Source organism: Sinohyriopsis cumingii, chromosome 11 (genome assembly GCF_028554795.1).
Source record: "Sinohyriopsis cumingii isolate HCF-2022 chromosome 11, ASM2855479v2, whole genome shotgun sequence".
NCBI lineage: Eukaryota > Metazoa > Mollusca > Bivalvia > Unionida > Unionidae > Sinohyriopsis > Sinohyriopsis cumingii.
Window position 1 is genome coordinate 42,788,633 of NC_142971.1, and position 15,206 is coordinate 42,803,838.

General features: G+C 33.4%; 1 protein-coding gene across 5 annotated transcripts in view; it reads right to left on the minus strand.

Moving 5' to 3' along the window:
• Positions 1 to 449: 449 nt before the first annotated feature.
• Positions 450 to 15,206, minus strand: part of LOC149788017 (transcription factor GATA-3-like) — a 72,724-nt gene continuing 57,967 nt past the window's right edge. For all 5 annotated transcript variants that reach the window (XM_089974285.1, XM_089974286.1, XM_089974287.1 and 2 more), the window contains 2 exons: positions 11,075 to 11,200; positions 450 to 2,799 (listed from right to left, as the gene is read on the minus strand). In XM_089974285.1, coding sequence (XP_089830411.1) covers positions 2,353 to 2,799; positions 11,075 to 11,200 — 573 coding nt within the window. In that variant the 3' untranslated portion in view covers positions 450 to 2,352. The remainder of the gene's footprint in view (positions 2,800 to 11,074; positions 11,201 to 15,206) is intronic.

Consider the following 15,206-nt stretch of genomic DNA (forward strand, 5'->3'; position numbering starts at 1 on the left):
CATGCAGATACAAACAGACAGACAGACAGATAGATAGATAGATAGATAGATAGAATGATAGATAGATAGATAGATAGATAGATAGATAGATAGAGATAGATAGATAGACAATATTTATGAAGGTGCGAGATGCTTTTTTAATTAATTTTGAGACCGACAGAGAGACTTATAGAAATAACAAGAAACTGGGTAAAGTTTTTAAAATAAACCAAAACAGTTTTTATCAAATTGAATGGAACAATGTCTAGGATCATAGCCCTAATGACGTTATCTATGTGAAATTCTTCGGAATTAATGTCCAAGCTGCAGACAGTAATAATTTTCGAAAATAATGATTTGACAGTTCCATCTGAAAATTGACATTAAGTATTTATACAAGCAAGTTACAATTATTTCTGTAGATGATGTGGCAATTGTTTTCGAAAAGTGAAGCTCAACGAAGATGAAAAGCCCTTGAAATTCCTTTATTTCATAGAATATTTTAAAGTCAGGTGAAATTAAACAACAAGAGTTCCAAAATTTTTGAAACCCCAAATATTATCATAAAAAGTGAAATACAAATGTTTATTATCTACATAATTTCCTTTGTAAGTGGATACACGATAAATCAAAGAGCTTAGTCTGTTAATGATTGTTTATTTCTTTGAAGAACGATCAATACGAAAGCAAAACTGACGCATTACAGAATTAGTCGAAACGAAGCAGAAAATTGTATGCTGTTTTATTATTCAACATTTTAATCCCAAGAAATTTCTTATTTCATTTTTTCTCAACACTACAATCTCAATAATAAAATTGAAAAAATGCAGACCAATATGAATTATTATGAATGTCCACTATACACACCACCGGAATGTATTTACAGGTACAAAATGTCAGTTTCGATAACCGATTAAATAATATAAAAAAAAACACTTAAGAACTGTAACAGAAACGTTGTCAGCCTCGATTCGATTAAGAAGCAATCGTCCCACAGAAAAGACGAAGCTCCTGCATGAACAAGATGACATACACGCCATTTATGGATTTCACTCAGATCCGTTCTTTACGAAAAAGTGGAGAACTTTTGCAGACTTAATCAAAATCATTAAAAAGATGATAGGTGGATCCTAATGTGAGGAAAGTGCCCATTAAATGGGCCAAGAGAAATCAATGATACAAATTCACAATGAAAGGGGACTAGATGGGTAATGTGAACTAAACAAAGCCATTTCAAGGCAAAAGGTTCATTATAAAACTATAAACAATTTATCATTTATACACAGGTTGTTTGTATTTTAATTAGCCTCATTGGCATCTAAATAAATTAGTATGTACACAATTTCTTAACAAATTCAAATACAACTAGACCGACAGGATCTTCTTTTTCCCAAACGTTCTTGCCTTGTGCCTTCAAAAACTATCCGCCTGTCGAGCAATCTTTTATTTACAAAACATTAAACAAACTCATGCAATTCTCCAATGAATGATTACTGAAAGCACCGCACAACAAAATTAATATTACATGAGATACGGAGGGCGCTACATTTGAAACTAAGAAATGAGCCATAGCTATTGTCTATTATAAGATTGCTGTTATTTGAAACTACAGCGCCGAATTAGATGTCACGGAGTCTACAGCATCGGTACTGCATTAATGCTTTTTTCAGGTTTTGTTTTTCTTTAGATCTTATATTGAGCGCAGTAATGGGGATTTTCGAGGTCAGTTCACGAGCACAAGTCTTCTTATGAGAATGAGCGTCCGTGGTGTCGCCTTACTCAAGGTAGTTCCTCACAAACAACCGTAATGTTGTACCATGCCTCATAAAGAAACAGTCAGAGTCAAAAAGCTTAGAAAACAGGTTGTAGATCCTGAAATATTAGCCTTATTTTGTCGATTCTCATACGGTATCCGTAGTCGTGACTGCTTGTATTTTCTTCTCCCTACATTTCGCCATAGCCATTCGACCTGTCTAATGAGTTTGTTGCACGCTATCTCGGTTATTTCCTTACTATACAACTACATTCCTCACTGGTAGAGTCATGTTCTAAACCTCCATGGGTTTAAGGAATAACACCTCATTTTTCACTCATTCTGTTTCAACACCAAAGCCTTGGTGCACTGTGTTTAATTTACCTGTATATAATCGTGGCGAAAAGCTGATCAATTTAATTAAGTCAAGGGTTGTTGGACTTATCTTTAGTCAATTGCGGGTATGAGCCGCCGTCAAACTCACTGGGCTATCCACTGTATTTTCTCCAGTCAAAGGAGAAAACTTGCTAGGCTAAATTGTGAACGCCGACAGAGCACCGAATCAAACGTCATGAAACAAAGTTCAAAACTGCGTCCTTGCCTGTGTGTATTTTTCTCTCTCAAGCCATTGCAGCACCAATCATATTTGAAGTCGACAAATTAAGTCCAGATGAAAGTCCAGACGACAAACCAGATGATCCCATGCTCTGTATATTCGAGAACGATGATGAAAATGACGATGCAAAAGATGTTGGAAGAGATGATGAGAAGTTGCCACCGAATCCACCTGAAATTCCACCATGACTCAGTCCGGATGTGGGTTGCATATGTGGCCCACCTGGCGGTCCGAAGGAGCCACCGAGAGAGGAACCACCAGTCATGTACGTTGGCATGGGCGCGTGCATGGAGGGGCTAAAATTGGGTGGGAAAGCTGGAAATTGTTTCTCGTATGGAGACTTCAGAAAATCTGTCATGGCAGCAAGTTTCCTGTTTTTCTTACTCTTCGTTGACATTTTTCTATTCCTCGTTTGAATTCCGTCCTTTTTCATCGTGAGCGGTCGAGAAACCTGTAAATAAAGTAATAAAACGCGTGTTACTTGTATAGTCCTTACACCAGTCCAGAATTGATTCATTTGTAACCCATTTCCGATTCTAAGACAAGACAATTATGAACGATACATCTTCAACTAAATCAAGATATTCCCATCCAAATAATCAGTTTTTAAGTGCGATGATAATTGAAAACACTGTGATACCGACACTCTTCCGTCCCAGTTCGCAGTGTTTCACTGGAATTTAACAAACCCCGAAAGACTTTATGGAGCCATAAAATTGCTCCTTTTCAGCGTTGTCACAAGACATTACCATCAACCGTAGTGATGGCTTGAATACATTGTACTTTATTTTGTAAACTTTGTTTCTACCTCGTTTTCTTAAATATCTTCCCCATTCCGTATCAAGTTGACGAAATTTGGAAGTAACTGTTGGTATGTAGTTTCTTTATCAGATTAATGTTAATGCGCATGCGTTGCAAATGGGATGAAGTGTGTTTCTGATTCTTCCCCAAGGGATCGTGGCATACTACAAAGCAGATGGACTATGAACTAAACTTTCATCTGCCTGAGGGTGCCAAACTTTGAATTATATCAATCCAAAGCTATGCGGATCTCTCCGGCTTACCCTTGTACAATCTTTTCGGTCACGCCACGATGCTTTTCTCTCTGAATGGTTTATTATCTGACACAAGCCATTTTTAGGGCTATTTCTCAAGTCCCAGAACTTATGCCGGCAAAACATATTTCACATTTGTATACCTCGGTATGCTTTAATTTTTGCTGATAAATAATAGAGATGAAAATATTGACGAATTCCTCCGATAAACTTTTGTTAATACAAAAAACTTGTGCGTTTTTTTTAAATTGAGCAGCAGTTCTTTTAATCAAAGCCAGTACTAAAACTTCCACTGTTTTACATCCTACCAGGGTGTGATTTTACAAGTGTTGCATGATAGTAATGACGTGCATTAATAAATTTAATTTCTACAATTCCTATAAACCTGCCCACAAAATTGATTCAGTTTCCAAATCATCTAAATTATTTTGAGTGAAAAGAAGGAAAGGAAAATAAACGGGTGCACCTGACAGCACGAAAAGCTATTTCGGTTTCAGGCACTGTGTGGAAGCCCTCCCACACCCATGAGTCAAACCCGTATGTCACCAGGGCCAGAATTACATGACTTATTTCATGAAACAGCCGTGCCAGCATGGGGATTTTCTCATTCAATGTAACTCCTAATGTTCATTTTTCCTGGTTAATCAAGTTGTTCCAACAATTCTATTTTCTAAAAACACTGGAGGACCAATGACCAGCCAAGCAGAAGCATACGACACAAAATGAACAACGGTCGACAAGGCTGAACAAAGCAGACGACAAGAAAATAACAATAAAGAGACAACGATGTTATTAATTCCCTCTCACTCACTAAGGGTCCTTTATTCCCAATGACTCCTGGCTACGTTTCGATGGCACGTAGCTCTACAATACAGTTTTCACCTTTAATTACTGTAATAACTATTTGTCGGTACTTATTCCCTAACTATAATAGTGTGTGTGTGTCCTTCCAGTAAAACCAATAATAATGTTTTCATGCTAGGCATGTATATATCAATGGCTGAGCATCTCTGGGAACCGGTCTTGACTTCACGTAAATAAGAAAATCAGTTTGAAAATAAAGTTTGACCAAAAAGTCTGAATTTAAAACTGGAATAAATTTGTAATTTAGAGTGCTTTTTCACTGTTGTGATTTAATATAACAATGTATCAGAGCGTTATAATTAATTAAAACGTGTAATTTCTATACCAATTTACACAAAGGGTATTTAATTTACTATATATAAGTGTATGGCGTATATCTTTTATGATATCGAAATCCACAAGTTATTACAAAAAGATTGGGAGAGATTTTAAGTTACGATGTTCACGGACCCAGTTTGTTTTCTCACCTTTTACTAGCACTGCTTGACATCTCGAACAGGTCCGTTGTGCAATTGTATCAAATCTCATTTTAAACCAAGGCGCCGAACCATTCCAATTGTATTCGGCAGCGTTCTCATGTGTATATCAGAATCCGTTAATTTTTAACTATAATATGAGCTTTACAAATAAAACCGATCACTGTTCTCTAAACGTTCCTTTAATGCCTTTTCCCTGAAGATTTGAGAGAAAGTCAATGGGTTCTTCTTTTATTTACTGATAGAAGAGAACAAAATAGTAAAACTAATAAATGTTGAAGAGATACCCTATTGGACGCGAAAATCAAATGCATTTACGTATGAAATTGAACATGATTTGATGAAAAACAACTTTTACGTATTCGTTCCGCTAACTGTGCATAAATACATTTCCCTGGAAAAAAGTAATGACATCACCGACTGAAAAATAATTAAATAAAGACTAGACGGACAGAAATTAGGAAATGGGAGACAAATTTGCAAAGAAAAGAGAAAACTAAGGTCGGTTACATAGTTTCTCCATAATCACATAGGTAAACACCACCGATAAAGGCTGTCTCTGACGTGACCTTTCTCGGTCTATTGAAAAATCTCCATTAATGACTGGCATGTATTTATGTAGGTAAGTCAAAAACAAATATTATTTCGTCCTATCGCCGTAAGTTACCAATTTTACTGAATGTCCCATTAGCATATCTTTATTTCGGTAGTTATAACAAAGGCTAACTGTTTTAATAGCCAATGTTCGCATGAAAATGCTATTTGCCTATTATTTAGACATCAACTCGTGCGACACTCTGTAATTTTCTCAAATTATAAGTCGCCGTTGTCATTCGGATATTTTCGGTCCGTTTTACTCGCTCTCACTCGGAATTCTCTGACGGTGGCCCGTTATTGATAGATCTTACAAAACGATAGGATATCAGTCTGTTCTTTGCCCTTCTATAAGTCTTGTTACGCAAGATAGAACAGAAAGATAAGCATGAAATTGGGCATATTATTTTTGAATAGTGTCTAGTTATAAAACGCTGAATTAACATTAAATATCACTTATTTACACTGGCATTTTCTCTAGCAGTACTACAGTCCCACGATACGCGTGCAGTCGTGATATCTCGTCCAGTCATCAGTTGGGATCTTTAGCTTGATAACGACAGTAACGCCTTTGACATAGAAAATGTTTGATGCAAATTATGGAATTACCGATATGATCTCAAACGTGTACTAAATCTATTGCATTGATTATTATGAAGTATAACAAGAATGTAGTTTTTCAGTGATCTATTGTAATTGGCCTTGAGTTTACCTAAGTAACAGTGGTTGAAACTTTGAATAATAAACTGTCTTTATTTCCGCATTATCGTGCATAGATGAATTCGATAAAGAAACGACCCCAGAAACACTCCAGAAAATCTTTGCATTTATGGCTGATTGACATATTCACAGAGTATACATTATTTAACATAACGCCTGCATAGTATGCACACATGTATGTATTTAATAATAATAATAATAATAATAATAATAATAATAATAATAATAATAATAATAATAATAATAATATAATAATAACAATATTAATACCACTACTACTACTACTACTACTAATAATAATAATAATAATAATAATTATTATTATTATTATTATTATCATCATTATTATTATTATTATTATTTTTATTATTATAATAATAATTATTATTATTATTATTATTATTATTATTATTATCATCATTATTATTATTATTATTATTATTATTATTATTATTATTATTATTATTATTATTATTATTGATGATGAAGTTGTTATTACAGTGATGACAATAAGATCAACAGAGTTTTTGTCTGATCAATTTTAATGGACATTCAAATGTGCTATGTTCTAACATTGCAATATCTGCGCTTTATCGCAGTATTGTTACTACATAATAACAGCTGGCTCCAATCATATTTCAAGCCTTATTCGTCCCTAAATATATCCCGATTTAACCAAACGTTTAACAGGTCAGGTCATCGAGAAGAATTATTTCTTTAAAATGAGGATCAGCGGTAGCTCTATTGGTCGAGCACTGGATTTTAAACCCAAGCGTCTTGGGTTCCATAGCCAGGACCGCCTTGTCGGCTAGTTTCGTGTGCCATTGTGAAGAAACCTAGCTTCCATTTGCTCGGCATGATATAGCCAATAATGTTTTAACAATGTGGTTATTTTATAATTAAACAAGAAGTTTATTGAAAACGATGATTATAAAAACACTACCTCCTGCAGTATCAAATGTGTTACGTCTGTTTAAACCCGATATTTGCATACATTACAAATTCATGTTGAGAAGTATACTAGAAAGCCTTTTCTTTAAAAAGAAATATTAATCATAAATATATACATAAATACGCTTATTTTATTATAAATGTATTATTATCATTATTTTTATCATTTTTGTTGTTGTTATTATTAACATTATTATTATTATTAGTAGTAGTAGTAGAAGTAGTAGCAGAAAAAATATTATTATTATTATTATTATTATTATTATTATTATTATTATTATTATTATTATTATTATTATTATTATTATTATTTGCATGTTTGTGAGCAATTTAAACAATGCATTCAACAAATTAGACAGCATCAATCCTAATCTGGCATGCCTGCTGATAAGAATATCTCACTGAAAAGTGATATATTATGAAGGTGCTCGAGAAAATTCAAAATTGCTTCATGAAATTATTAAAAAAATAAATGCACACCAATATCTGTGAAATGGCCTCTTCCAAAAATGTGAATACTGTATAACAATATCGTTCACCTGAGCCAGTTTTACTTATTGTCAATTGCATAGACTTCTCATCAGCTCAAGGTATCTCACACCTTATTTACTTCAAAGAGACCAGAAAATGACTATCCGATGTACACGATAGATAAGAATAAAAATTCCGGAGTGTCTTGTCTGGGAAAACACTTCAGCATTTGATACGCTAAAAAATAATACTCCTATTAACGATACTTCAACTGACTTATTAGATTAGTCATGTATACGACATATTTAAAATAAATTCGTTATGTATGTTTCAATATGTTTCCATAGTTATCTTACGTACCCAGTATAAGTTTTTGTTGAAAATGGAAACAGCTTTGTTCTGCCTTCATCTTAATTGCTGTTGTCTTTCAAAATAAAGGCAAAGGTGACAATGTTCTTGTTGAAGTCGTTCGTATCTTTATTGCTTCCTCACTTTTTTTGTGCTTTACTGGTTACGTTATCTTTAAATGTATGTATTTCGTTCTTTCTTTCTTCTTCCATGCTTAGGAACCTATCAGAACATGACTATATATATGAAGTAAATTGGTCAATTGGTCAGAAATAATTACCAGAGTGGAGGTAGAGAAGGTTGGAATAAACTATACTCTATTTCCTGCGAGCTTTCACCATTGTAAGCCAAGAAAACACCAGCAATTAAAGTATTGGCAAGGAACGTATTGATCAAATAAATAATTGAGGCATTCACTTCGCGTTGTTCTGACAGAGTTGATGTTGATGGGCCCTACATTGTAATATAAATTTACCTTGCCATCTCTTATTTTTGGCTTCCAAAAAAAAAAAAAAGAAAGCTGGGGATGTTTTGTCAGTGTAAGTCGACAGAGCAATACCGGCCTCCTTATTTAAGCCATAAATCAGTGTCCTGATTTCCAGTTCAACAGATGTGCACTATGGCAGCTCCAAGTGCTAGGACATGCTGAGTATTATTAACTACCGTTATTCGATTTTCCAATTAAATCCCTTTTTCAATGTGGGTTAAATGATACGTGGCAGACCGTCTGTACATTATTTTGTCCAGGATTGCAGGAAACATCGATTTTTCTTGACACTCAAATATTTTGTTTATTTCAATATTTAGATAATTGAAAGAACCAAATTCCGCAACCAATTAGAGATAGGGTTTCTAACCGTGTTTAGTCATCTCCATTCAGGGTTGTATATGCAATTAAAACTTTAGAGATTCTGCCGAAAGCGAGACGAATCTCTAATGGAGATTCAAACATTATGTATTTGAACTCATCGTAACACATCTGTGTATTGTTCGCATCCCAAACGTAAACCCTTGGAGGACGGTCAAAATACACCTTTATTAAGACCAGTTAATGGAATATCATATGTAAAACTTTATTTCCAAGTTCAGATTTACGACATATTAAAAACAGAAATTCATTTCTGAGTTAAATCCCTTTAAAATATTGTATTTCCGCATAGAAAACCAAAGGACGTTTTTTTAGAGTGATTTTAGGATTTTCAGGGTAGGTCTCATGAGATAGCTAGATAGAGAAACAGCTTTTTAAATTATACTTTTAGTTACTCATTTACGTATTGTACAAAAAACTTTCCCTTTTATAATCACATTTGCCTCCAAGCTAATACGTAGAGCGGCAGATATCTTGAATAATTTAGTGAGAAAGACTCACAAAATATTCACATTCGTGCTACATCGTACCAGGTACGTTTGTTTCCATTTCAACATCTTTCATACACGGACCATTAACCAAAATGTAAAATAAACAGAAAAACGTCTTCCTTAGCCTGAAGGACAATGCAGATACACTTCGATAAACATATTTCCGCAAAATAATAATTATAGAAAACCCCTTGTCCCTCAGCCGTACGAACATGGGTTTGAAATTATTCTGCTGGTAGTAAGAAGTCACTATAATCAGACATGTATGTGAAACTGTTGAGAAAGCCAAGATCAGCCATGCCAATCGTCTTAAACATACACAAGAAAAATAATAGTACATTACATATCTTACAGATCCAATAGAAATGGATATATTTGCCACGGCACTTTCTGCTCGTGGAAGGCTGATGGTGAAATTTCACAAAGTTTGCGTTTAGATCGACACAATAATTGAGTTCTGGATCTTTTAATACACTGGCAATCATGTAAGCACTACAGTGAACAGTGATTGATTTACTTATACTGTCTTATAAAGTACATACATTAGAGCATAAACACGTTCTTTAAAAAAAAGGCACTCTTAAACTCAGTCACCACTTTCATTTAAACCACAGAGAAATATATCAGCTATTGGAGTGCATTCGAAACCCAGGACAATGTTTACAACACAATTTAGTTTATCATAAACATATGAAAATTCTTGAAGGCTACCTTGTCATTATTCGCGTCTTGACTGACTATAACAACTATTCAAATGAATTTCAAATCCGCTATTAAATTTACAATGGCACTTATGTTCTCGATAAATCTGAAAGGCACCCAAACACATATCAGAAAGTTTTGGATGACTTAGTAAATCAAAGTTTCATTCTCTACACATTAAAGAAAAGTCTAAAATAATATTTTATACCAAGGTAATTATGAAACATCTATTCCTTTTTTTTCTCAATAAAATAATTTAGTTTCTGGCAAATAAGCTTTGCCCATCCTTTTTACATGTAGTTTTAATTTGTTTGTTATCGCTGTTATTTTGTTCATAGGTTTCATGTACTTTTTATTTGCTGGTTGTAGCTTTTATTTTGTTGATTGGTTACATGTAGTTTAAACTAATGTGGGATAAAATATATTATGTCTATACTGTAAATTTCAGATGCCATGTCACAATGGCAAGCACCTGCAAATTTATTAATTATATTTTTTTCCTTTCGACAAAAAAATGTGTGTTCTTTATAGCATTCCGAAGTATCAACATGAATTATGGAACGTAAGAAAAAGAAACTGTCTGTATCAAATACTTTCGCAGCTGACATTCTTAACTGAAAATGGTAATTTGAAATTTTGACGAATATCAAAAGAATTATTGTTTGATTATGCATTGTATTTCATGAGTGCAAAACAAACATAAATATTCTGATATTTCCAATCTCAAATGGTTGGCCTCAAAAACAGCAGTAAATACTTGACAAGGTGTAGTTTTTTTTCTATTATTATTATTATTATTATTATTATTATTATTATTATTATTATTTGTTTCTTGTTATTTACTTCTTCTTCATATAAATATTATTATTATTATTATTATTATTATTATTATTATTATCATTTGTTTCTTTGTTTCTTGTTATTTACTTCTTCTTCATATTATTATTATTATTAGTAGTAGTAGTAGTAGTAATTGTTTCTTGTTATTTACTTCTTCTTCTTCATATTATTATGATTATGATTATGATTATTATTATTATCATTATCATTATTATCATTATTATTATTATTATTATTATTATTATTATTATTATTATTATTGGTGTTGTTTTTCTTGCTAACTCGTGCTTCTAAAGAGAAACATAAAAGTTTGAATTTTTCGGAAGAAAAAAATATGTCTACTTACATTGTGCAGTTTGTAGTAGAGTCCGCACGCGTTACACACTGGATCACCATTTTGATTTCTTCTCCACAGAGTGGTGGTTGAGGTTCCACAATTAGCGCAACTTGTTCCTGCTCTTCTTGCCGCAGACTGAAATAAATTGATAGAAATAAATAAATTTTTCTCAAAAGAATTTCAAAGATTCTGTAGCAGACATACTTTGAGAGATGATAATAATAATAATAATAATAATAATAATAATAATAATAATAATAATAATTTGGTATCGTATATTTTCCTTGTTTGTAGTTGGTCATTCTAATTTGCTTTTATTTTGAAGACTGAATTAACAGGAGTTTAATTTCTTAATAATTAGAATCCCTACTCCTGCAGTGAAGTACAGGTTTTTATGAAAAGAATTTTGGCATATTCCCAGACTTCAGTACACATGAATATATATATATATATATATATATATATATATATATATATATATATATATATATATATATATATATATATATATATATATATATATATATATATATATATATATATATATATTGAGAGAGAGAGAGAGAGAGAGAGAGAGAGACCTTTCCGTACACAATTTCATGTACATGATTTTTCTTCGTGAAAAGACTAAAATTGCTTGTTCAAATGAATCCTGGTGATCAATACGTCCATCGGCAATTGTTTTCATATAAAATAAATGCGCATGAAATGATAATTAGTATTATGAAAATGTACTGTGTACACAATAGGGCATTATTTCATAACTGTTTATTTTCGTTTTCAAAATTCCTACTAGTAGGTAAGTTACTTGCTCCTCAAAGACCCGGTGTGTTGTTTTGACGAAAAACATACTTCATTATGTGATCTAAATTATTTAAGACGCATCAACTTTCATATCTCCTTCTGGAACAAAGTGTTTATTGTTATATGCAGGGAGCAAATGCTAAAAGTGATATTGTTGATGATCTAGTCAAAGGGGCGACGTAAAAAAAATTAAAAAAATGGAAAAATCTAATGTAGACCCTAAAGGCCACGTTATGCTAATTGCCCCAAGAATAGATTTAACTTCGGTCAATTGGTATTCCTCTCTGCTCTGCAGTCTCATATCTAACAGTAAAGTTGATAATAAGAAGAGAAATGATTTTTCAATAGCATGCATTATTCACGGAAAGTTTCATTGGCTTGCTCGTCGTGAGTGAATGTTTACGAAATCGCCTTTTATTTTTCGACAACATTGAAATGAAATTATTTTAGGTAAAATCAAATTTGAATATTCATTAAACTAGTTCGCCTTTGTCATTTAAATTAAAGCATTCGCTCGTGATCAAAGAGGAACGATTAAAGGAGTGATAAATGGTTTTTCGTCAGAATCGAAAAATTAATAAAGAAATGGCTTCACAGTTGAGGGTATGCCGTAATATAAAGTGATGAACCTTGCTTCTGTCTATGAATAGACCTTTATTTACCTGATATTCCACTATCAAGTGAATAATTGATGTGATTATACTACGGTTATAATAAATGTTGTGACAAAGGGAAACACAAGCGTATCAAATATTACTAATAAAATATCAAACAGAGGCCGCGATATTCAATGCTTTTATTTGGCCTGTACTCTGTATGTAGCCAGAAGCGCTGAAGACCTTCTAGATCATGGTCAATTCCGTCAGGTGAATAGTTGAAGTAAATGGTATTTGACAGAAGGATTGCTCCTCGTTTTGAAATGTGCTTCCTACATAGGGGGCTACGATGATTAACCCGGTTGACCCACTAGACATAGCGGATCTGCGTGCCGCCCAAGAACAGCGCGATGGATTTCACGTTCAATTGAATGGTTTACGACGCTGTGGCGTCAGTTTCCCAACCAAGTGCAAGTGAGAGGCAAAAATTGGATTGAACTTGTCAGGTCGAGCCTCCAAAATGTGTGCTGCAAATAGGGCGGTGTGAAATGCCAAGGAAGGGCCATTATAAGAGAGAAAGACTTGTTAATGTTTTCTTTTGGGGTGGGGGAGAATTATTTCTTTTTTCCCCCCTTTAAATCTTAGGAATACTACTTTTGTCAAGCTATTTGGGAGCTGGAAATTAAACAAAAGAAAATTCCCCTACCTCCTCACCCTCTGTTCCTTACACCCCTTGGAAAATAAATGATCGGTCCCTAGATATTGAGTGCAGGTTTTCTATCAGTGGTGTATATACAAAGGACATTTGATGGGTCAAATGATTATCAAACTTATGGGGGGGGGGGAGAGAATCTTGCGATTCAAAGGCGAACAACTTAAAAATGTGCGAACAGAAAATCTGATGTTCACATAATTCAAATTAGGTTTTAACTTTGTAATAAACTCTTTAAATATAAGGAAATAAGTACTACCGTATGAGTGGTCTTTTCGCATACCTAAAGTGCGGTTGATAACGAGATACAATAATATGAAACATTGCATCGCCTTGCAGACAAGATCCACGTGGGACTACATGAAAGTGTTTTGGTCTCTGTGCATATTCCTTTCATTATTATACAAGGGATCATTTCAGAAAGTAAGAAACAATATCTTAACCATTTTCCAGATTGTTTAAAAGCAAGTGAAAAGGGAAAAACCTTTTATGTTTGTTTGATACTTCACTCTTTTGTTGTTGAAAACGGTGATACAAAGATGTACTTTCTTGTACTGTTGTCTTGAGGGGAGAGAAAAACATTAGATGCTCTGAAGCCATGTTAAACTTGCACTCAAATGAGCAATTATAGCCAATAGCTTTCCTTGCCTAACTTCCGGTAATAAGTCTTTATTCTCCTCCCTAACGAAGAGTTCTAGATCTTCAAAGCGCTTGATAATAGGCGGCTTTCCTACCCCTCTCTAATGAAGCAATGACTGACTATGTATGACGTGCCCTGCCATGAATAATCGTTCTTAATCATAGTTTAACTGAGTTTGATTAATCCCGCAGAGTTTCCGTTTTGTCTTCCTATAAATCATAGCTCTATATGCTGGTTAGACTCGTGCATCGGGATGCGCAGCATTTGTATCTTGTTAAGTGCTAATTGTGTAGCTCCTTCTAAACAGGGAGAAATATGGGATGATTGATATATGGACTGATTGTTTGAACCTGTGATCCTTTTGTTACAATACCACATCAATACATGTTGACTTTAGATATATATCTATCTTACATAATTTAATTGCCTCTGAATGAGTACATGTACTTCGTTTCCTGTACTAGAACTTTCAGGTGTTATGGAGTTAATGAAGACCAACATTTATTTCTAGAGAGACTAAAACAAATTCCTTTAATTTCTCAAATAAACTCTGTATTTTCCAAGATATTGATCCAACATTTATAAATACAAACGTTCGATTATTTTTGTGGGGTTTTTTTTTCTATAATGAGACCTGTACTTTTAATAGCTCTATTTGCAACAGCGTCGATAGAGCTACATATTTGAAATTTCATTCAGTCAAAAATGTAGATAGATAGACGGACAGACGGATCGACGGACGGACGGATAGATAGATAAAGATCGTGAAAGTACAAAAGACACCCATTTTCATGTAAACATATGAGCGCAGTGCAAGAGGATCGTTTAACTGGAAATATTCTTAAAATCCAATGATCTAATCTACAGAATGAATTTGCGGTATTCGATAGCCTTGTTATAATAATTTTGGATTGCACACTGTCGTATGTTAAACACTATCAATTATTCATATTGCTTCTCTCCGTTGTTTGCAGTCACAGGAGAGTTCAGCCGGCTGTACGTTGTTTCCAGTCACTAGAGAGTATCGTCAATATATAAAAAATACGACGACATTTAGACACATTTTGTAACACTACTACTCTATCTTTGGGGAATACACTCAATAATATATAATGCTCTACAACAAACGCCGAAAGGCAAATGTTTGAATTTGCAGATTTATTCATTATGTGAGTCATGACCGATATGCTGTAAGAACTATGCATATATGTTGTAGCCGTTGCACTTTTTATCCGAACTCGATACATTCAAAATTACTAAAATTTTAAATTCACTTCATTGATCCAAACTGAACGAATTTAGCAGCAAATTGATTTTATAGATCTTAACTTATATACTGTTGATATAAATGCACAAATAATCAATGATGTCTTAAAGGTCACGATATTT